The 23,849-nt window shown below is 41.7% G+C and overlaps 2 protein-coding genes across 2 annotated transcripts in view; both read right to left on the reverse strand.

Moving 5' to 3' along the window:
* LOC306985353 (cadherin-like protein 26) overlaps positions 1-23,849 on the reverse strand; it is a 146,028-nt gene that overhangs the window by 100,649 nt on the left and 21,530 nt on the right. The window lies entirely within an intron of this gene.
* Positions 808-22,148, reverse strand: LOC306985982 (cadherin-like protein 26; the record flags this gene model as incomplete). The annotated part of the gene is made up of 10 exons (XM_079588814.1): positions 808-981; positions 2,252-2,395; positions 8,748-8,975; positions 14,994-15,136; positions 16,171-16,442; positions 17,675-17,860; positions 19,433-19,561; positions 19,643-19,818; positions 21,698-21,845; positions 21,993-22,148. 10 exons carry the CDS (start codon positions 22,146-22,148, stop codon positions 899-901), a joined length of 1,665 nt encoding a protein of 554 aa, XP_079444940.1. The 3' UTR covers positions 808-898.

The raw sequence follows: 23,849 nt of genomic DNA on the forward strand, positions 1-23,849 counted from the left end.
AGCTGTAATTTATCAATTTGCAACAAGTATATTTTCATACTCCTAAGGCGTGTCCAGCCCTTTTTTTTGAAATATTGATGAACATGAAAAATCATGAAAGAATGGTAGAAACCTCAGTTTGTTTTCATGCCAAAAAGTTCAAAAGATAGCATACATTCAATTCTTCTAGAAAAAAAGGTCTGAATTTTTTTTAAATATGAAGAAAATAATAATAGATTTAGCATTTGTGATGTGGCAGCGAGCTATAATGCACACACGGGATCTTTTTGTGTTTCTTAGAGGTTGAATTCATTTCAAAATCTGCCAAACTTCCAACACTACTTCTGAATAGGATGTCTACTTCATAAAATGTATGAAAATTGTAAAAATAATGGTTCAGATCACTCAAACCACATATGGACATGGTGGCGCCCTCATATGGGCAGTAATGCTAACTAGTGGAAAAGTTTGGTACTGCGTCCAAACAAAATCTCACTGGAAGCTTATTTTTTGAGATATCAACCTAAAATTTGAAACACAACTTGTTCAGATTTTTGGCTTTGATTTTTTTGTTGTTGCATTTTTAGAGTCCACCAGGTTTTGAAAATATATATTTTATATAAAATATGAATAATACATTTTTTAACATTGTACATTTTCATAAACTCAAACTTCTATAACTTTTTTTCTGTTTAACTTTCTTAATTTATTTCTTAAGGGGCGCTTAAGGGGTTAAAAACTTGTGTTTGCAGGCCCCCAAAACGCCGCTGTCGTATAAATGAACGGCTAAAATGCATAAAAAGTATTTAGTTGAAAATGGTGTTGTGTAAACGGCACTTATAACTGTTGTAGTTTTCTGTATTTTGATTTGTTTGTCTGCTGAAGATGCACATTTGATGTTGTTATTTAGTCTGAAAACTCACGGGCAAAAGGGAGAAGTCCGGCAACCTAGGACACCGATGGCTGCTGGACCCAGACTTACGGAGAAAGGAGGATGCTCACGACACACGGCAGAGAGCTGCACGGGTCCGATTTTGTAAATCCGCACCCGCCCGTACCCGCAGTGCTTAAAACCACATCCGACCCGTTTTCCGACAGCAGCACTAATTCAAATTTCAACCCGACCCGACCCGCTTAAAATAGAACCGAGACCCGACCCGCACCCGAAATAAAATCAGTTTAGCCAATCACATTATAGACACACTTTTTTCAAATTTGTATTGCCTTTGGCGGCTTGCCTTAACACAAGGACAACAGCCGAAGCTGTCAAAAAGCCGATAGCCTAAAGAACATGGCTAACGTTACCACAAAACAATTCAATTTCGTCTAGCACATCAGCTTCACAATTTTATATATATTTCTATATTATTTCATCAATGTTGATTATATGAGAAGTGAAAAGCATAGTAGGCTAGCCTAAGATCATACGTTGTGCAATATGTCGGGAGACAGAGTGGGCAGACATTATTGACCACTTCATTAAGTTTCTTATTGTATAGAGCCTTTCTTTAAAGTGAATTTCGTTTTGTATTAATTTTATCTTAATTTTAATCAATGTTTTATAACCAATTGTCTGAATTTAATAAATAAGAAGTAATAGCAGGCATCAGGACACGGAGCGGAGGCAATTAACGAAACTCAGCGTATAAGCTATATGCCTCACAGACCTGAGAAATATATAGAAAGCTTGAAATGTGTACTTTTAAACAAAACAATTCAAAACGAAAGAAAACAGACTGCTCTGTCTCCTGGCTATATTTGACACAGCCTATTCAATAGCCTAATCATAGGCTACTTTTGCCGTTTCTTTGTGACGTTTTTTCACCTCTCATGAACGCGTCATCACCTCTCAATAGTTAATATTGTTATTTGTTGTTCAGTTTATTCAGGTTTTCAAATGTTATTTAATAAAAATATATATTTTTTTCCCCTGTGGCTGTGTTTGCATTAATACTGACCTTTCACAAGGCGCCACATCTCACTGTGCACGCTTGCCACTTCACTACTGTCAGCAGCAAATAGCTTCATACTTTTCAGTTTAGGATGCAGGAACATTGCAACTCTGTGTAAACGATGAATTTCGAACTTGTCCTGGAGGATAGTTTTGTAGATGTGTTCCTAAAAATATGCATTTATTTTTATATTTGCACGTGACTGTTTTGAACCCGTTTAGACCCGCGTTTCCCCCGTGTCCGACCCGACCCGACCCGCACCCGTATCCGACACATTTTTCACCCGTTTAAACAAAATTTGCGGGTCAGTGCAGGACTCTGACACACGGTTCCTCCTATACATTCACACACAACCACCTCCAGAACCTCTTCTGACTGCAGCGCTTGTTGATCCTGCATCTTCAACGGAACCGAGTAGTTTCCATATGGCAGAGACTTCAAACTTATCAGAGAGGTGCTTGCTCCTATATGGAATAAACCAGCAGAACTTTAATGATAGTGTGAAACAGGGTTATTACAGTGTAAAAAAAACTACAAAATTCGACTGCTTTACGGCATATACGTCACTTCCACCACCACCCCCACTTCCTTAAAATCGGACGTGCGAGCCAAACTAGCGTTTGTTTGCCAAATGTTATAGTCATGACCGAAGCAGACAGAAAAGCAAGAAAGCAAAGGTTTTGTCGGAGGAAAGCAAAAAGAGGAAACGAGAAAGTGATCGCATTAAAGGCAGAACGAGGATCAACATTGGGCCAGCGTTTCCTCGCTGGCGTGAGCTGAAGGAGGAGGAGGGGTGTCCGATGCCACCCGTCCCGGTTTTCCATGGATTGTTCTCTTTTTTTGAACGACAGTCCCGGAAAATGTTTTTTGTGAAAATGTACTTCTAAAGTAGAATTTCCTGGTTTCAAATTAAACCATTTCCGTCTACTGTTACTGTGTTTTCTTCATAGTTGTGTACAGTACATCCAATCCTGCGTCCGTAAACGGGTAAAAACCATGGTAAAAACGGGTAAAACAGTGGATTGGCCAATGCCAGGCGTTTACTTTTATTTGATTGGAAGCTCAACTTATCGCCTAGCAACTGCCTGTGCTGTCGGTCGGTCGCGCGCGCATCAACACACATCCAAGATGATACAGTGTGAGTTTAGTTGCTAGCTAGCTTTTTAAAAACGGTCTATTTACATCTATTGTGTGAAATGGGGGGAGACACGGGCGAGGAGGATAACACAACAAAATCGGATGAGCCACCAGTGTCAAAGAAAATACTATTTACAACCTACAACTCAGACCCCCAAAAATAATAATAATCTGAGTGTCCCGGTTTTTCACAAATCAAAGGTGGCAACCCTATGCCCGACCGATGCGGACTTTCAACTATCAAATGAAAGCCTAGCCTATGTCTAAAGGGTGTGTACAAGTTTGGTAGGGGCTACATTCTTGCAAGTAAATATATATAAAATGTACAAAATCATATTTAAAGATACCTAACATATATTGATAACATGATATTTGTTTATTTGTCTTGCCTCAAGCTATAATGCAAATCGATTTGTAAAATTTGCAGATTCATCTATGGTAGCTTGATATTATAATATTGACGATATATGGTTATTATCTACCACTCAAACATTGCATTAAAGTATCATATAGATTCAGTAAAACGGTAACCAATAGACTAGGCTACTATAATGACGCTGGCTTGTAAACATGAGCATCGCGATCATTTGTCGTTTGAAAAAAAAAAAAAAAACATGAAATTATATTCATATGACTTGCTGAAATATATGCCAGTGTACCTGGATGAAGACATTTCACACGCGACGCAAGCAGAACACCTGCATGTGAACTCCTACTACAGTGTTCAGGGTTATCATGGTTGTCAACAAATGCACGTGCATGTATGACAGAGTTTACGACAGAAGTAGAGGACAATACTGTTTCCCAACTCTAGGGGGACCACGAGAGCAAAAGTTACCTGTTGTTGCTTTAAAGTCCCCCTGTGGTGCAAATCAAGTTTTTAATGTTGTTTATGTCTATGTGGTGTATATGCTTTAAGAAGACAAACCATGTGCAAATTCATAGTGTTTTCTCCTTAAAACTGCGTGACCCAAAGACAGTCTCAAAAACACGGTTTGAAATCGCTGCTGTTTCTGACGTCACAAACTACCTTGTAACCAATCAGATCAACGTGTGATCGTCAAGGAGTGGATCTCTGAGCTGGAGTGAGTGGAGGCGAGGCAAGGGTGTAGTAGAGTACATTCAAGGCATGAAGATTTTTTTTTCAAGGAAAAACCGTTTAAATATGTAATTTTGGTTTGGTGTTTTACGGGATAAAATTATTGACTTTAAGCTCATTTTATTTTAGCTAGTTGTCAATTAAACATGTCTCGTTTTCATTTAGTGTAGCTTGATTTGAGCAAAACATTTAAAAAGACAAAAAATAAAAATAGATATGTAGACATCTGAAGAGAATGTAAGTGGTGCTTGCCGTGCCAAAACTCACCACTAGGCAGCTACTAGGGTCTTCTGCGTGTTTGCTAGAGAGCCAACTCCCATGTGTATACAATGTTCTGATGCTGAGATTTGACTTGTTTTAAGTTGCTATGTAGTTGTTAGGGTCCTTAAAATCATTACTTGGAAGGGTGACATTTAAAGACTTCATGGCAGTCAGAGACAAAAGAGTCCACTCCCATTCCTCTATAATGTCCTGATCCAGAGATATCCATCTCATTCTTTTAAATGGAAGTCTATGGGGTGTTTTCTAGGGTGCTGGAACTGGTTGCTAGGGCGTAACTATGGCGCTGAAATGGAATTTGAAAACTAGTCTCTACGAGATTCTGATGCGGAGATATGATGTCACAAAGTTCTGTCCAATCTTAATTCTATGGGATTTTCCAAAGTTACTAGCCACACAGCATTTTTACTAGCCACATTTTTGTTGTTGTGAAATTACCTGATAAAAGTTGACTATGGCGTGCTAAAATTTACTTGAACTAGATTTACAACCATTTTAAATGTAAAACCACTGTGCACACCCAAATCAAGACTACATAAATGTATAACAATACAGGTAATCATCATTAGCTCTGATAAGGTTGTGTGTAAAGCTCCTTTTTTTAAATAAAACCACGTATTAAGATAAAGACATAAAAAAGTAGCTTCTTATTGCATAATAAAAGTGGTGCATGGATGTAGAAGATTAATAAAAAAGATAAAACACTAAACTGAAAAAACCTTTAGCATTAGAAACACTGTCTGTTTAAATATCAGAATCAGACTCAGAATTACTTTATTGAGCCATCCATCCATCCATTTTCTTCCACTTATCCGGGGACGGGTCGCGGGGGCAGAAGTAGTTTCATCTGACCTCCGGCCGTATGTCTTGGGCACTCGGGTGAAGAGAGGGGCGGAGTTGTCAACTGATCACCACCTGGTGGTGAGTTGGATCCGATGGCAGGGGAAGAAGCTGGACAGACTCGGCAGACCCAAGCGTACTGTAAGGGTCTACTGGGAACATTTGGCCGAGTCTCCTGTCGGAGAGATCTTCAACTCCCACCTCCGGCGGAACTTCGACTGTATCCCAAGGGAGGCTGGAGATATTGAGTCCGAGTGGACCATGTTCTCCACCTCCATTGTCGACGCAGCCTCTCGGAGCTGTGGCCGTAAGGTCTCCGGTGCCTGTCGAGGCGGCAATCCCCGAACCCAGTGGTGGACACCGGAAGTAAGGGATGCCGTCAAGCTGAAGAAGGAGTCATATCGGGCCTGGTTGGCTTGTGGGACTCCTGAGGCAGCTGGCAGGTACCGGCAGGCCAAGCGGAGTGCAGCCCGGGTGGTTGTGGAGGCAAAAACTTGGGCCTGGGAGGAGTTCGGTGAGGCCATGGAGAAGGACAACCGGCTGGCCTCGAAGAGATTCTGGCAAATCGTCCGGCGGCTCAGGAGAGGGAAGCAGTGCCCCACCAACGCTGTTTACAGTGGAGGTGGGCAGCTGTTGAACACAACCGGGATGTCGTCGGACGGTGGAAGGAATACTTTGAGGATCTCCTCAATCACGCCGTCATGACTTCTATTGAGGAAGCAGAGGCTGAGGGCCCAGAGGTGGACTCGTCCATCACCCAAGCTGAAGTCACAGAGGTAGTCAAGAAACTCCTCGGTGGCAAGGCACCGGGGGTGGATGAGATCCGCCCTGAGTACCTCAAGTCTCTGGATGTTGCGGGGCTGTCTTGGCTGACACGTCTCTGCAGCATCGCGTGGCAGTCGGGGACAGTGCCTCTGGGATGGCAGACCGGAGGGTGTGTTCCAACTACAGGGGGATCACACTTCTCAGCCTCCCCGGGAAAGTCTATGCCAGGGTACTGGAGAGGAGAATAGAAAGTACGGCCGAAAGTAGAACCTCGGATTCAGGAGGAACAGTGCGGTTTTCGTCCGGGCCGTGGAACACTGGACCAGCTCTATACCCTCTCTAGTGTGCTGGAGGGTTCATGGGAGTTTGCCCAACCAATCCACATGTGCTTTGTGGATTTGGAGAAGGCATTCGACTGTGTCCCTCGTGGCGGCCTGTGGAGGGTGCTCCGGGAGTATGGGGTCCGGGGTCCTTTGCTAAGGGCTGTCCGGTCCCTGTACGACAGGAGCAGGAGCACCACGCGATTTCGTCTCTGCTCTTTGCGGATGATGTTGTCGTGCTGGCCCCTTCAAACCAGGACCTTCAGCATGCACTGGGACGGTTTGCAGCCGAGTGTGAAGCGGCTGGGATGAGAATCAGCACCTCCAAATCCGAGGCCATGGTCCTCAGTCGGAAAAGGGTGGCCTGCCCACTTCAGGTTGGTGGAGAGTTCCTGCCTCAAGTGGAGGAGTTTAAGTATCTTTATTGAGCCACAATGGGAAATTCTTTGTTACAAGTTGCAATGGAAACTCTAGCAGGGCAGCCAGCTGTCTCTTCGTTTCTGTGTTGTCGGTCAGTAAGGTAACACTGTGTCCATGTAATATTCATGGGAGTTGTAGTGTCGTAGTGTCACACTGCAATATGGCTTATTTCAGATGCCTTTTCAAAAGACTACAATTATTCAACCCCCCAAAGTGGCTAGTTGGAGTGACTGTGTTACCCGCCACGAGCAAAATCCACCCGCAATTGGCGGGTTGGCGGGTGTTAATTTCAAGCCCTGAATAGTGGTGCTTACGAAGCAAATTAAAATGAAAATCGACAAAAAAAGAAAAAAAGAAGAAGCTTATTCACACTATTGATACAAACCATAACCGCATATCAATTACGTTAAAATAACACTGGTGTCAAACTATGAAATCTTATACACCTCACTAAATTATATTTTGGATATAAGTCCCAGCTATGCAATTCTCACATACATTTTTCATTTTTTTAGGATATTTTCGCAGGACACAAACACGGATTAAGTGAATGATTTTTACAGTGCAATCTGACAACAGATGGGACCAGATAAATAGTGAAACATCCTTAACCATTAACTGTGTAAATGAAGTAGGGATGTCCTGAGCCAAACTCAAGGATCGATATCGGGGCTGATTTAGCATTTTTTTAACTGATCGGTATCGATTATCCTAACCCCGATCCTTTTTATTTTATGTCTGCTGTCATGCAGGTGACGTGCAGTAGGGGGCGGTGTGCACCGTCAAGGGGGTTTGCCAACCGCCATTAAAAGGAAAAGAAGAAGCTCAATGTGCGTTCATTTATCACGACTGCGTTTAAGTCATAGACATAGTAAAGGCTAGATCATGTCTCATTCGCGCTGCTGGCCAATGGAGGTCGATGTCCGCACCTGGCGGCCATCTTGTCACAGTCAGCTCGCTCACTCGTAACATTGTGTTTTAATGGTGCATTGTGTTTTAATGGTGCATGTACTTTTTAAATAACCATAACTTGCAAAATTTTCTACCGATTTCCAAACGGGTTGGTTTGTTATAAACGTCAGAGATGTAGTTTTGACACTGCCTACTTATGAATAATTATAATATTATATATTTCAACATGTTCAAGCATCCAGAATTATAGCCACGTTAATAACGTTTGTAAGAAACCAAACCGTTTGTAAATCCGTCAAGATTTCAGCGAGATAAGAGGATTTGTGTTCGTGCAGATCACTCACCTTACATCAGGAACCACAGAGCCCGCCAGAAAGCTTGCCTGTGACAAGATGGCCGCCGGGTGATGACGTTAGAGACTCCGCCGTAAGATATCTAGCCTTTATTATGTGTATCTATGGTTTAAGTCCAATGTTTTACACCCTTCCCTCGCTAACTTCCCTCCGTCTCGTTCACTCGGATGTACGTTATTGCTTACGTTGCACGAGTGGCCGCTACTGGCAGAACCCTTGCCATGTGTGTGAATGGGAACTTATTAGGGAAGTTTGCGAGTGTATGTCTAAAAGTCGCAAGGTCTGTTCTAGCGCACCACACATGCACGTTCAAGCTTTCGTGTTTGGCATATTTAATGCGCACTTTTGCAAGGAATTACCCGAAAGTAATTTATTTACTGTTATTTTTATCTGCCGTCAGACTCTCTGAGACATCGTTGGCATAACGCATTGCTATATGGTTTGCTTCTGACTTGACTGACAAGTAAAAATACAAGAAGTTTATAAAATATAACAAGTTTATATCAGTAGTCCCATATTCATAATTGTGACCACACCGTCACAATGTCCACAATTGTAACAGATGTTTACATCTACAAAGGATCAGATAAGGACTTATATCGACAGATACCCAATATTCAATGGCTCGGAGTGGGGCTTCAAAATACTTGATTGGGATGTTCCTAAAATAAAGTAAATGCATGTGACTGACCTGTGGTGGGCTCCAGCTTCCAGAGTTGCCTAAGATCTTCTACTCCTCCCAGAGAGAAGGTAAAAGGTTTTGAAAATGGAGGACCATCAAGGTCTGCTGGAATCACATTGACACGGTCGACCTTGTTCCTGCACATGACCAAGCTTTTGGAGGTGAGATAGGGGGCATTATCATTCACGTCACCCAGGAAGACCACAACAGTACATGTCCCTGTAGCGGGAGGCTTTCCTGTGAACAGCAGGTAGACAAAAAATTGTGTACAGAGATTCAATTTTAAGATTTTTAAGAACAGCAAAATACGTCTTCTTAAAAAAATAAATATATATATATATATATATATATATATATATATATATATATATATATATATATATATATATATATATATATATATATATATTCAGGTTTAAAGGGGAGCACAACCAAAAAAGTTTGAGAACCACTGGTTTATGTGCTCCTCATTTTTCTTAGTCTCTTGATTAGCTTTGCTATTGTAACCTGCTGTTTTGTGAAGACTTTTTATGGTCACATTGAAGTCATTTCAAGTAAAGTCAAGTGCTCTTATTTGTCATGTTTTAGTTCGATTTATTATTTATGTGTTTATTTTGGTTATGATTATCAATAAAACTACACGTGGGTTCTCAACTCGACTCGCCTTCAACGTAATAACGTTACAGAAAGCTAGACCAGAGATGAACCACCCGTTGCTCTCCTGTGTTTACGCCACATGAGATTATGTTATGGATTTCTGTGAGCTTCATGGCCGGATTCACAAAACATTCTTTAGAATAAAGTTCTTCTTGACCGCCAATTTCTTCTTATTTTCTAACTTAAGAAAAATGAAAGAACAAAAATCTTCTTAAGAATGATCTTATCTTCTTTCTTAAGACACATTTTTTTAATTCTTAAAGGTGGGGTATGTAATTCTCTTTTTTGGCCATTTTTTCAAAAAATTTTGAAATCCTATTCCTAACCCACATACAGCCGTTGTGACAGTTAGAAGCACTGAAATAAAAATTAAGCAATTTAATCATCTGTGGACCAGGCAGGACTCGAAAAACACCAGCCAATCATTTCCAAGACCACCTACAATCATTGGACAGTAAGTGTGTCAATTAAACGGTCGTACCATCCCCCCCTCCCCCCATCCATGTCCATGTTCTTTGAATGGGTGGAGTCAAAGGAAAGAAGGTAGGACCATTTGAGTTGTGTATTTTCAAAATCTGCCGGCCGTTTTGCAAATCACATACCCCACCTTTAAACAAATTAATTTTACATGACTTTTGAATTTCTAGCATCTTTGGACATATGTTTTCAATACTTTTAGTAAACTTCCAAGTATCTTCTTTCAAATAAGAACACAATAATAATAAATATAAATAAATATATATATATATCCCCTCCTTGAACTGCCACCTTAACGTGGTGGAGGGGTTTGAGTACCCGAATGACCCTAAGAGCTATGTTGTCCGGGGCTATATGCCCCTGGTAGGGTCTCCCAAGGCAAACAGGTCCTAGGCGACGGGTCAGACTAAGAGTAGTTTAAAAAAAAACCTTATGAAGAAAAATAAATCGAGGACCGTGACGTCGCCCGGTATGGCGCAGCCGGGGCCCCACCCTGGAGCCAGGCCCGGGGTTGGGGCTCGTATGCGAGCGCCTGGTGGCTGGGCCTCCCCCCACGGGGTCCGGCCGGGCTCAGCCCAAAGGAGCGATGTGGGGCCGCCTTCCCGTGGGCTCACCACCTGCAGGAGGGGCCGTAAGGGGCCGGTGCTTAGAGGATCGGGCGGCAGTCGAAGGCGGGGGCCTCGACAACCCGATCCATGGACACGGAAACTAGCTCTAGGGACGTGGAACGTCACCTCGCTGGCGGGGAAGGAGCCTGAGATTGTGCGTGAGGTTGAGAGGTTCCAACTAGAGATAGTTGGAATCACCTCTACGCACGGCTTAGGCTCTGGAACCACACTCCTTGAGAGAGGATGGACTCTTCACCACTCTGGAGTTGCCCATGGTGAGAGGCGGCGGGCTGGTGTGGGTTTGCTCATAGCCCCCCAACTCAGCCGCCATGTGTTGGAGTTTACCCCGGTGAACGAGAGGGTCGTTTCCCTGCGCCTACGGGTTGGGGATAGGTCTCTCACTGTCGTGTGTGCCTACGGGCCAAACGGCAGTGCAGAGTACCCGGCCTTCTTGGAGTCTCTGGGAGGGGTGCTGGAAAGTGCTCCAACTGGAGACTCCGTCGTTCTACTGGGGGACTTCAACGCCCACGTGGGCAATGACAGTGTTACCTGGAGGGGCGTGATTGGGATGAACGGCCCGTCTGATCTGAACCCGAGCGGTGTTCAGTTATTGGACTTCTGTGCTAGTTACAGTTTGTCCATAACGAACACCATGTTCAAGCATAAGGGTGTCCATCAGTACACGTGGCACCAGGACACCCTAGGCCGTAGGTCGATGATCGACTTTGTGGTCGTTTCATCTGACCTGCGGCCGTATGTCTTGGACACTCGGGTAAAGAGAGGGGCGGAGCTGTCAACTGATCACCACCTGGTGGTGAGTTGGATCCGATGGCGGAAGACGAAGCTGGACAGACTCGGCAGACCCAAGCGTACTGTTAGGGTCTGCTGGGAACGTTTGGCCGAGTCTCCTGTCAGAGAGATCTTCAACTCCCACCTCCGGCAGAGCTTCGACCGGATCCCGAGGGAGGCTGGAGATATTGAGTCCGAGTGGACCATGTTCTCCACCTCCATTGTCGAAGCGGCCGCTCGGAGCTGTGGCCGTAAGGTCTCCGGTGCCTGTCGAGGCGGCAATCCCCGAACCCGGTGGTGGACACCGGAAGTAAAGGATGCCGTCAAGCTGAAGAAGGAGTCTTATCGGGCCTGGTTGGCTTGTGGGACTCCTGAGGCAGCTGACGGGTACCGGCAGGCCAAGCGAACTGCAGCCCGGGTGGTTGTGGAGGCAAAAACTCGGGCCTGGGAGGAGTTCGGTGAGGCCATGGAAAAGGACTATCGGCTGGCCTCGAAGAGATTCTGGCAAACCGTCCGGCGACTCAGGAGAGGGAAGCAGTGCCCCACCAACGCTGTTTACAGTGGAGGTGGGCAGCTGTTGACCTCAACTGGGGATGTTGTCGGACGGTGGAAGGAATACTTCGAGGATCTCCTCAATCCCGCCGTCACGTCTTCCATGGAGGAAGCAGAGGCTGAGGTCTCAGAGGTGGACTCGTCCATCACCCAAGCTGAAGTCACCGGGGTAGTCAAAAAACTCCGGATGAGATCCGCCCTGAGTACCTCAAGTCTCTGGATGTTGCGGGGCTGTCTTGGCTGACACGCCTCTGCAGCATCGCGTGGCAGTCGGGGACAGTGCCTCTGGGATGGCAGACCGGGGTGGTGGTCCCTCTTTTTAAGAAGGGGGACCGGAGGGTGTGTTCCAACTACAGGGGGATCACACTTCTCAGCCTACCTGGGAAAGTCTATGCCAGGGTACTGGAGAGGAGAATACGGCCGATAGTAGAACCTTGGATTTAGGAGGAACGGTGCGGTTTTCGTCCCAGCCGTGGAACACTGGACCAGCTCTATACCCTCTCTAGGGTGCTGGAGGGTTCATGGGAGTTTGCCCAACCAATCCACATGTGCTTTGTGGATTTGGAGAAGGCATTCGACTGTGTCCCTCGTGGCGGCCTGTGGAGGGTGCTCCGGGAGTATGGGGTCCGGGGTCCTTTGCTAAGGGCTGTCCGGTCCCTGTACGATCGAAGCAGGAGCTTGGTCCGCATTGCCGGCAGTAAGTCAGACTTCTTCCCGGTGCATGTTGGACTCCGGCAGGGCTGCCCTTTGTCGCCGGTTCTGTTCATAATTTTTATGGACAGAATTTCTAGGCACAGTCAGGGGCCGGAGGGTGTCTGGTTTGGGAACAACACGATTTCGTCTCTGCTCTTTGCAGATGATGTTGTCGTGTTGGTCCCATCAGACCAGGACCTTCAGCATGCACTGGGACGGTTTGCAGCCGAGTGTGAAGCGGCTGGGATGAGAATCAGCACCTCCAAATCCGAGGCCATGGTCCTCAGTCGGAAAAAGGTGGCTTGCCTACTTCAGGTTGGTGGAGAGTTCCTGCCTCAAGTGGAGGAGTTCAAGTATCTTGGGGTCTTGTTCACGAGTGAGGGAAGGATGGAACGGGAGATTGACAGACGGATCGGTGCAGCTTCAGCAGTAATGTGGTCGATGTACCGGCCTGTCGTGGTGAAGAAAGAGCTGAGCCGCAAGGCGAAGCTCTCGATTTACCGGTCAATCTACGTTCCTACTCTCACCTATGGTCATGAGCTTTGGGTCATGACCGAAAGGACAAGATCCCGGATACAGGCGGCCGAAATTAGCTTTCTCCGCAGGGTGGCTGGGCGATCCCTTAGAGATTTTTAAGGGACAATACACAGAGAATTTGACTTGCCTGACCTGATTAGAACAGTGAAAAAAAATAAATAATAATAATAATCACTAAAACGAGAAAATTCTTCTGATTTTATGATACTCAAAATATTCCACAACAAATCCTATAATAGTTAAAAAATTAATATATATATATATATATATATCAGACAAGTAATATTCACTGTCTTGTCACTTTAAAAAAAAATATATATATATAGCCTATATATATATATATACACACTCAAAAATAAAATATATATATGTACCGGTATATATATATAGGATAGGTGTATATTCTAAAAAACCTTGCGTTTTTCAAAGCAAAACCGGTTTCTGTGTGAACCAGCCCTAAGAAGCAGAAATAGCTAAATAAGTATTTCCATCATGCAAATACAGCTGTACCTTAATTCCAAGTAAGATAACCATCTCGTGTCAAAACTAAACAAGATACCACACATATTAGGCAGGATACCACACTGAGCAGAAAACGGAAAAAACAAATAGCTTGTCTAGCCCACAAATAGATAGTACATTTGTCGGAGTAGAAGTAACTATGAGTATATGATAAAGATGCAATAGACAAAAATAATGTTTAAAAGGATTAATCATAGAAATAACCATTAAAGAATAATCATATTAATATTAGCATATTTTTCTTTTTCTTATGCACCACATGTTTAACAAGATGTCATCTTTAATATAAATGAGTATGAATGAATAATGTTTAATTTAAGTTGAATTTGTTTGGTTCTTAGACAAAGGGGAACTCAATAGGATGCAAAAGTTAAAAAGCCTTTATTATTTGGGCTAAAACATTAAAACACCAACGCGTATCGGCCCACTGACCTTCATCAGGGTGTTCAATGTTAAACTATTATTATAATTTTATTATTAAGAGGTTTGCGCAAGAGTTAACTGTAAATGGCAAACATTAAACTTTGCTGAAATTAAATGCCTTTAACTGGAAGTGTTCTGTTACTATAATTACTAAAATATAAACTATAATTACTAAAACTGAAACTGAATATATAAAAACTAAATAGGAATGTGTTCACAAAATAAAAGCTAAACTAAAACTAACAAAACCATTAATGAAACTAACTAAAACTAAACTGACATTTATAGGACATTTGAAAATGATAACTAATTTAAAAATGCAAAAGTATAATAACATTGGTTGTAATGAGATATATTGCTTATAATATAATATATATATATATATATTTTTTAAAAATGCCTTGAAACTGTAATGAGAGTTAGTTAACATGTAGTTGCAAAGTTACTTAAAGTCAATAATGTTCAAAAGGGTCAATAATGTTCAAAAGGGTCAATATTGTTCAAAAGGGATCATCAAAATAAAGTGATTCTGTATATATAGCGCTCGTGTTTTTTTTTTTGTTTTTTTTTTGTCTTTTCTATATTTGTAACCTGCAGTTAGTGAGTTTTGTCAAGTCTGTTTTTGGTCACTGTCAAGTGCTCATGTTTATGTCATGTTTTCTCTCCCTGGTCATATTTCCATATCAAAATTTTATGAGAAAATACGTTTCTCAAAGTTTTGCAAAAAATAAATTGCACAGTTTTGCAAGAGAATCCCATGTTTATTTTTAACCATTACCATATACTGTGCAGTATTCTGTAAGTTAGTAAAGAAGTTAGTATTGTGTCTTTCTTTTTTACCGCGTTACATGCACATTTCCTCTTTACACAATTAGTTGGCATCACTTTGAATAAAAACTTGTGTATCTTATGGATATGTTCTCGATGTTGTCAATGACAGTAGTTCACATTTGGAATAGTGTTCGGATTGTTTGAGAACAGATATTTTGGTGCTTACCGTCATCTATAGCCTGGACTATAACAGTGTAAGTGCCATTTTTGACAAATGGAGACTCCCGGTCCAACGTCTGAACTGTGGTGATCTTTCCCGTCTTCGGGTCAACACTCACCCATTTGGCTGGGTCTTGTACTAACTCATACCTACACACATATATACAGATATTATAATACTTCTGCCTCTATGTTTATACAGTGCATGTGTGTGATTATATAATACAATTTTATAACATATATATTATGTCATATACAGTATCATTAAACATTTTGGTGTCAGTAAGATTTCTTTAAGGAAATCAATACTTTTATTCATCAAGCCAAGGATGCATAAAATGTATCAAAAGTGCCAGTAAACACTTTTACATTGTCTCAAAATAATTATTTTTTTTAGAATTAATAGTTAAAAAAAAGTATTAGAGTTTCCACAAAAATATGAAGCAGCACAACAGCATAAGAGACTTAAAGCTGCCGTCGGCAACATTTTTTTGATCAAATTCAGTGAAATTGACACTATAATCCGACAGAACAACATAAATAAGGTGGTTTTAGAAAAAAAAAACGAGCTTCTAAATCCACCTGGAGCGTGTTATTTTGTTTTGAAAAAATCCACCGTCCCGGATCATCGGGTCTAATCAGACTGACTGTCAATCACAGGTCGTGCACAAATCACCGATCCCCCTCCCTCGCGCAGACGCGGACGTTACAATATCACATGCACACGACACGCCTGAAGTTCGCCTGAAGATTGTACGAAGCGTGATGGCAGAGAGAAAATCTAATAACAAGCTTCCAATTCCTCGGTTATTGCTATCTATGGATAGATTAGCCAGGGCAGCCTACCTCCGAGTCTATGGTGTTGATCGATGCTGAAGAGACGGACGCGTTCACAGAAAATCAGGTACACACGCACTGACGATGGGCGGGTGCTGTTGGTAGTGGGGGAGGGGCATGAGAGTTGTAAACATTCAAAATTTTGTCTAAGTCCACTCAATCTGCCAGACTTGCCGACGGCAGCTTTAACATGGAAAATCATAAAAACACTAAAAATCTTACGAACCACAAACATTATTTACACAATTATATTATAGTATGATGAAAGTGAAATGAAAGCAGGATAAAAGAAGTAAAATTAAATCCAAAAAAAAAGTGTAATTTGATGTTGCGCAGCTCAACCACACCTGATTTTGTTTGAGTTCGAGTCTTCATCTTTGACTTCAGGTACAAACAACACATCTCCTGGAGGTCCATTTTCATTTCGGTAAATGACTTCAGTAGTCTTCTTGAATTCAGGGGGATCATTCACGTCATTGACTTTCACTGCCACTTTGACAGAGTTTGGCTTTGGTGTGGAACCCGGTAGGGCCTTTCCATTGACACACTGAAATAATTTCTCCTCGTTCTCGACAGCGATTTCCAGCTCTATGCTGGCAGTTTTCTCAAAATCCTTCCCCTGTGAAATACAATTATATTGATATATATATTGAGTCCACATAACCACAGGCTGTCCTTTTTTTCTAATTCAGTCCTGTTAATTTTTTTTAGCTCATCAACACAATGTAAAAACTAACATGCATGGCAAAAAATTACTGTAATAAGTACACTGGAAAAAATTTGTTGTTGGATCAAAGTAAAAAAAAAAATACTTCAACTTTTACGTTTTACGTTTTCTCAACTTAAAATTTTGTATTTACACAAATTACATTTCTTTAGTCAATTGAAAGTAAAAATGATATTTCAACCAAAGAGATTTGTTTAATTAGCATTCAATTATAAATTATTATTTGGATTAACTTAATTTTTCAAACTTTTAGATATTAAATATCAAAATAAATACAAAAACAAAATTACACACAAACATGAAATATCACAGAATTTTTGTCTGAAAAAAATAAGCCTTTTACACTCTAAATCAAACATTTAACTGTTTATTTACTGCAATCTTCCAACAAACCCATGGTGTTGATAAATCATCCAGTGTAACATCAATTCATTAAAAAAAAAGTGTAACAATAACAGAAAGCTCCTTAAAAGACATGCAAGAAAATGAGCAGCTTTACAGAGATAACAGGAAAATAATGCAACATAGTTTGTTTCCAGAAGAAAATATAGTCACAGTCCAGCTTAAATAAGTTAAGTAATGTTTAATTTTTTGTTGTAAAAAAGTTGAATTAATTTAGTTCATTTATATATTTAGCCGCTCTGGAGAAAACCGTGATGCCATCGTCCAGCTCAGTTCAGTTCTCGTATATCAAAGTGAAATTTGGTGCAGTAGATAGTTTAAAATGTCAATCAAGAAAATTGAACATTCTACTTACTATAGTTGTGTAAACCAGTTCCCAGTGATGACTTCTATGTTCTCATATGACTTAATATTCAGCAATATTATTGATTTGACAGCACAACACTATTGGATGAGAACTGAACTGAGCTGGATGTTGACATCAATGTTTTCTAGCTGCTTTATTGCTGAAGTGAACTCAGTTATTGAACCGAACTGAATAAACACTGAACTGATTTCAACTGAACAATTGTCTTTCTAGCTGCTTTACAGCAGAATTGAATTATGTTCGCATCATTGATCATTACCGGTTTAGCAAGGTGACGACTTCACTTCTCTTTGAATACACAAGATAAACTTTTCTTAGAAGTGAATGAAATATTAAAGGGAACAGTGGCATTTACCTTGATGAGAGACAGCACACCTTCGTTGGTTTTGGGGTCTGTCTCGATCTTATAATTTCCATCTTCGTTGCCCTTCAGGATGGAGAACACCGCTCGTGACGCAGGCGTGTTCGGTGTGTCCTTGTCTGTGACGCCAATTCTTAGGATCTCCTTGTTTGATTCCATTTCCATCACTTCAATGTTGTACTGTTTCACACACAGATACATTCATGTATATCATATCACACAAGCTTTGAAACCAAAGTACTCAATAAAGCCGTCTATTTAGTAAGGGTACAGTGTCATTTCTGCACCATAAGCAGCATCAATTGACCGTTCGCAAAGACCGGCCCCCCTTAGTTACTGCTGCTATGTCCAACAAGCTACGCCGCTCTCACACACACACAAACACACACACACACACACACACACACACACACACACACACACACACACACACACACACACACACACACACACACACACACACACACACACACCATGTTATCACGCAGTGAAAAACACATCACGGAGCGAAGGAACACAGAAGAGGAGACTGACAACACGCTGACAGACACAGACCAGGTTACTTTTCGGTTACTTTTGATATTAAACGTATTAAACAAAGTGTCACCTTTCAAATTTGGTCATTTTTTAAAAGAAATTTAAACAATAAATACTGTTTTGTGGCTCTTTAATGTGTCTGTCAGATCGCTGTAGTCATCAGTTAAAGCTGCTCGTGAACCGATCATCTCTTCCTTCTAGTTCATTTATAGCATCAAATAAACATGAATGAACATCAGAAGGAATGTTGTTTTAACCGCGGAAAGGCGTCAGTACTCTCCGCTTCTCAAGTTCAGATCCTCCCATGTTAATCTACTAACTCTCCTGACTGCTTTGTCCGACAAAATGGCGGATGGTGAAGTATGATTGGTCAGATCACATGTCAATCAAGCTCCCTGCGAAGGGTGAATTGGAACTGTACATAAAATGATTTGCTTGATTTGCCCAGACAAAAAACCCACGAGTGTTGCTATGCGGTTGCTGAGGAATTCTGATTGGTTTTGAGTGAGTTGTTATGCTGATCAGTCGACTGTTTACTAACAGGTTTCCTAAACACACTGCCCTTCTGTCATTGGTCCACCAAACAGACTGTTCTGCCCTAAACTCATGCCATTGGCTGACCCGATGTTGCTATATCAGAAGGCAAACAGTAATGTTTTGAAAGCACCACACAGTCACGATTGCCAAGTCCTCGGTTTTCCTGCAGAAATGAGCTGCCATGTGTTGACTTTTTCCCTTGCAGGTTTCTCGCCAGTTTTCTATATTATAACTTCACAACTTTCACTTGCACTGATATAACAAAAATTTTTCTTCTTGCTGTGTAAATGCATCTATATATTTCATATTCTTCAATCTCTTAATCTTCTGCAGAATAGATAATTGAATCGATTAATTGAATTGACAAATTAACCGTCTTCATAGTGAATGGTGAATGTGGTTGGCTGTTTGCTACTGATGTCACACTTTCATGTGTATGTACTCCATGAATCAAGGGCCTGAGTTAACAGAGACAGTTGATGACCAGTGTAATAATGGTAACAGCAAAGCATGAATGGATTGGTTTGGTTTTGTCAACTCGAAACTAATCCCGTAACCCTTTGTTACGGAGTTTGTTCAACCACCATCATGGTACGGGCCCCTGGAAACCCTGGTCACAGTGTTTACACTTTATTTTTTTGGCACATCAATCTGCAAAGACTGTCCAGCCTGACTCACCTGGGTAGAGTTAAATTCTGGTGCATGGGTGTTGGTATCTTTAATGTCCAGAAAAATAGTTGCAGTTGAAGACATTGCAGGCGTCCCTCGATCCTTCGCTTCAACTAGCAATTTATATGTTTTTGTTTTCTAAAATACAAGAGACAGAAGAGATAAAAAAATACTGAAAAATCCTCAAAACATGCATTTGCCTTTCCATTAGTTACTCACATCATAGTCAAAGCATCCCGAGAGGGCGAGCTGTTTGATTTTAGTGGTATCCGGCAGGTCCTTCAGGGAAATTTTTGGTAATGCAGGTTCTTGCGACACCACCCTCATGGTGAACTGGGAATTAGGACTTTTCGGCTCATCATTGTCATGAGCTGATAGTGTTGCTTGCAGAAGGCCTGTTCAAACAAGGATGATTAAAAAAGAGAGCATACTGTATCTATGCTAGGCATTTAATGGTAACAGTTTAGTTTCAATTACTGCTCATTTCGAACTGGGGAGGAAGTTTTGACTTTTAAGTTATTGGGCCCTATAGCGGATCCCGGGCGCTTATAATGGCGGGTTTGCCAGCGCACGCCAGGAGCGGTTCACACTTCACAGCCGAGGAGACTGACGTTCTCGTCAGGGCCGTAAAACACAGAGAAGTGACATTGTATGGGGATGATGGGAGAAACCCAAATTAGCTTCGGTTAAGCAGGCGTATAATCATTATAATGTATAATAATGTATAACGTATAATAATTTGGGTAAATGTGTAAGCTAGATGTATGCCTATTTTTTCACATCTTCACGGACACAACAATGATTTCCCTCGTGTGGTAATATTTTTCCTTGTAATAATGTATGATTTGCAAAAATGAAAACTGCTGCGTCCTTTTAGATTAGAGAATCAAAGTGTATGCGCGTTGTTCGCATGCTACATTATGGCCAAGTATGCGCCCTTAAAATAGCATATGACTAACACGCAACGCGCCACTGTCTTTAGACGAGGTTTTTCCTGGTCAGTGGCAGAATTGTTTATTGAAACTCCAAAATAGCACCAGGAAACGTTTGCACCGGAACACGCCTCCTCTTTTTCGCTGAACCTTTTAATTAATGCGATATGGCTCAGCTTGTCAGTTAACTACGGCTCTGTGTAGTAAATGCCACTACATCTGAAAGCAGGTGATGGCGATTTACTACTAATCAAGGAACTGGCTTTACTGGCGAGATGCGCCTAACAATGTCATGCGATATATCGCCCAGCCCTAGCCCATAGACTCCAGTTGCAAATATTACAGTGAATTATTGTATCTGAAATGAAAAGATCAAGAACAATAAGACTATAAAGAAAGGTCTAAGAGAAAAAATAAGCTGCATTCCATAATTCTAAATGGAATTGTGATGGGGTTGCTCACTCTCCCTCCATCTTTTAATCCTCATGTAACCGGATTAAAGGACGAGTCGATCGTTCTCTGGGATGTGTTTTCATGATAATCGAATGTAAAGAGTTTTATCTCTAAAAACTGATTAGCTTATATCGCTAGTTTATGGGGCATAGAGTAAATAAAAGTAAATCGCTAGTTAATACCACTAACAAGGCTCAAAATAGCCTCACACTAACACGGTAGCATAATGAGGGTCCCTACATGCAAACCGAAGCATTGTGAACTTTGTAAGTGTACAGACAGTTTAATAAGGAGATACTTTATAAAGACAGTACATTACGCGTATACAGGCAGGAGCCATCTTTGGAAAACAGTCTCGACCAGTCGAGCCCCGTGCTAAGTGAGCTGAACTGTGACTTTGACCAGCTCACTTAGCACGGCGTTCGTGGCTCGACTTTTGCACCGGAATTGTCCTTTAATGTAGACGTAACTTAAACTTAGTTGTATTATTTTCCTGTTATCACTGTAAAGCTGCTTTGAAACAATCTGTATTGTAAAAAGCGCTTTATAAATAAAGGTGACTTTATTTGACTAAAATTCACAACACGGAGCTTCCAACATCACGATTCAATATCCAATTTCTTTACAGCCGCAGTGAGTAATTTCTGTGCTGCCAAATGGAATTCATATTTTTCAAACAGATTTCCAGGAACCAAATCACACCGTTTGTTTAATCAGTGTTGTATTGAGCTGGTCTGGATGCTCAAACAAATAGAGCAATGTTCTGTCAATGTTTACACTTTTCAGGAGAAGTCACCTTACAAATGGCTAACTTATAATAGTTTCTTTATAAAAAACATTTTAACAGAAAAAATATATGCATGTATGAAGTAATACGTGTTCTCTGAACCTTCAGGAGTGTTCTCGGGAACTGGTACACGGAAAGTTTCTGGCGTGAACTTGGGTTTATTGTCATTCACATCCTTTATGATCACGTCGAATGACAGCGTTTTGTCCATCTCTTTGCCAGTCTGCCTGTCCAGCACGTCAAAGTCCACCTAGAAAATAATCAAAATGCCACTCTGAACTACATCAACATAAACTAAATCAGTCCATTCTTTGAAATTCCGCTGTATTATTTTGTTAGCATTAGTGTCATATCAAATCCCGCCTGAAATCTTGCTTTGCCACAGGTGAGATCTTACATGGAAGATGGGATTCATTTCCCGGTCGATGGCCCTGTGCACGAACACAATCCCGGTGTTTTCGTCAATGGAAAACAAATGAAGTGGTTCTCTTGTCACCCCATCTCCTTTAAGGCGAAACTTGACAGAGTTGTCCGACTTTCTGTCATTGAACATCTAGCATCAATAAAAATAAAAAATAAAATGATTCATGCACCATTTATGATTAAATATTTGTTCACTTTTTAGCCAAAACATGCATTATTAAAAATAAATCCATTTTGATAATCAAGCCTATTTAAACAAACCAAATAACACGATATTACTTAAAGGTGCAGTCTGTAATATCGACAGCTAGCAGTTGAAATGGGTTCTGCGGTCCACATTCAAAATATTAATGTGAGTTCTTCCCTCCTTAGACTTGACGCTCACATGGGTTGTCAGATTGAGGAGATTGACACCGTTTATTTGCTGTCTTCCTTGGCTACAATACGCTGTGTTGTCCGGCAACTGCCAACGGCGTGTCGAAATACTAATGGGTAAATTAGTATGGGTGTAACAATGCATCGATATGGATCACATGCATAAAATATCGATATACGGTACCTTTATTTTGACACTCTCCACATCCTCAGGTAACTTTTCTCAGCTGAAAGAGACGCCTGACAAGATTGACTGAACCCTTTGTCACAAAAGCTGGTATTTTACACTGTCAAGGCATCGCGAGTTAATGTTTTACAGCAGAAACGACAAGACCCGAAAAGTCTGTTTTAGTGAATCAGTGTGCAGTATTCAGGTCAGATGACAAGGCTGCTAGTCACTTTGAAAAGACGCGCTAGTCAAAAAAGTGATCGAGGATGGATTTCAACGAACTTGATGAACCCGTGATATCTTCTTCGGGGCGTAAAAGGAAAATAAAACCTGAAACGGAATCTTGGCGTCCAGGAATCTTGCTAAAGGCAATCTTGCTAAAGGCACGTCAGTGGCGAGGGAAAAGCTCTCTGTGTTGCGTGTACGTTAATCACAACAACAAAGTTTGAGAGGTGTCTGTAAGCTGAGGCCTGAGGAGATCAACGTTACAAAGATTAACCAAGTGGAAAAAGGTTGTTGCAACTCAATTGCAGTCATTTCTGTCTCTCAATGATAGTTTGGATTTATTTCAGTCTGGTTTCCGCCAAAATCACAGTACTGAAACTGCATTAGTAAGGGTTATCAATGACCTCTTACTCTCTGGTGACTCGGGAAACCTCTCCATACTTTTACTACTCGACCTCAGCTCAGCTTTTGATACTGTCTGTCATAAACTCTTACTGAAGCGCCTCTCATAGATTGGTATCTCAGGAGCCGCGCTATCCTGGTTCTCTTACGAGAGATACTCTCGTACTGCGTTGTCATAGCAACGCATCGGGGAAAATCCTTTTCCACGAGAATACTGAAGCAAAAATTATCCTTAATTTTGTATCAATGTAAAACGCATTGCCACAGCATACAGACCTAGGCGAGACAGCTCGCGCGCCTATTGGCTGCTGTGCGGCAAATGCTTAAGCCAATGGAGCGAGCCCTTGAGTGACGTCACACCCAATGAGGGCGCTTCGCGCCCTCCCGCGTCACGTCCCGCCGAAACGGGCGTGGCTTAGGGCTATATATTTCGCTCACAGGCTTATGAACTCTGATTTTTAATCCTTCAGCGAAGAGCACCTCATCGCTGATCCGAGTGAAGAAGCTGCGCCGTCGAGAGAGCACCTCAGCGGGAGAAGTCACGACAAGCTGCTGGCACCGCCGCCTTCGTCGCCTTCCAGCTGCGCGTTCCGGCGCTCGATATCCTTTTCACTGTGTTGAGTGTGTGTGAGGTCGCCGGCGCGACATTTATTTAACCCT

The sequence above is a fragment of the Phoxinus phoxinus genome (assembly GCF_949152265.1).
Source record: "Phoxinus phoxinus genome assembly, chromosome: 18".
Classification (NCBI taxonomy): domain Eukaryota; kingdom Metazoa; phylum Chordata; class Actinopteri; order Cypriniformes; family Leuciscidae; genus Phoxinus; species Phoxinus phoxinus.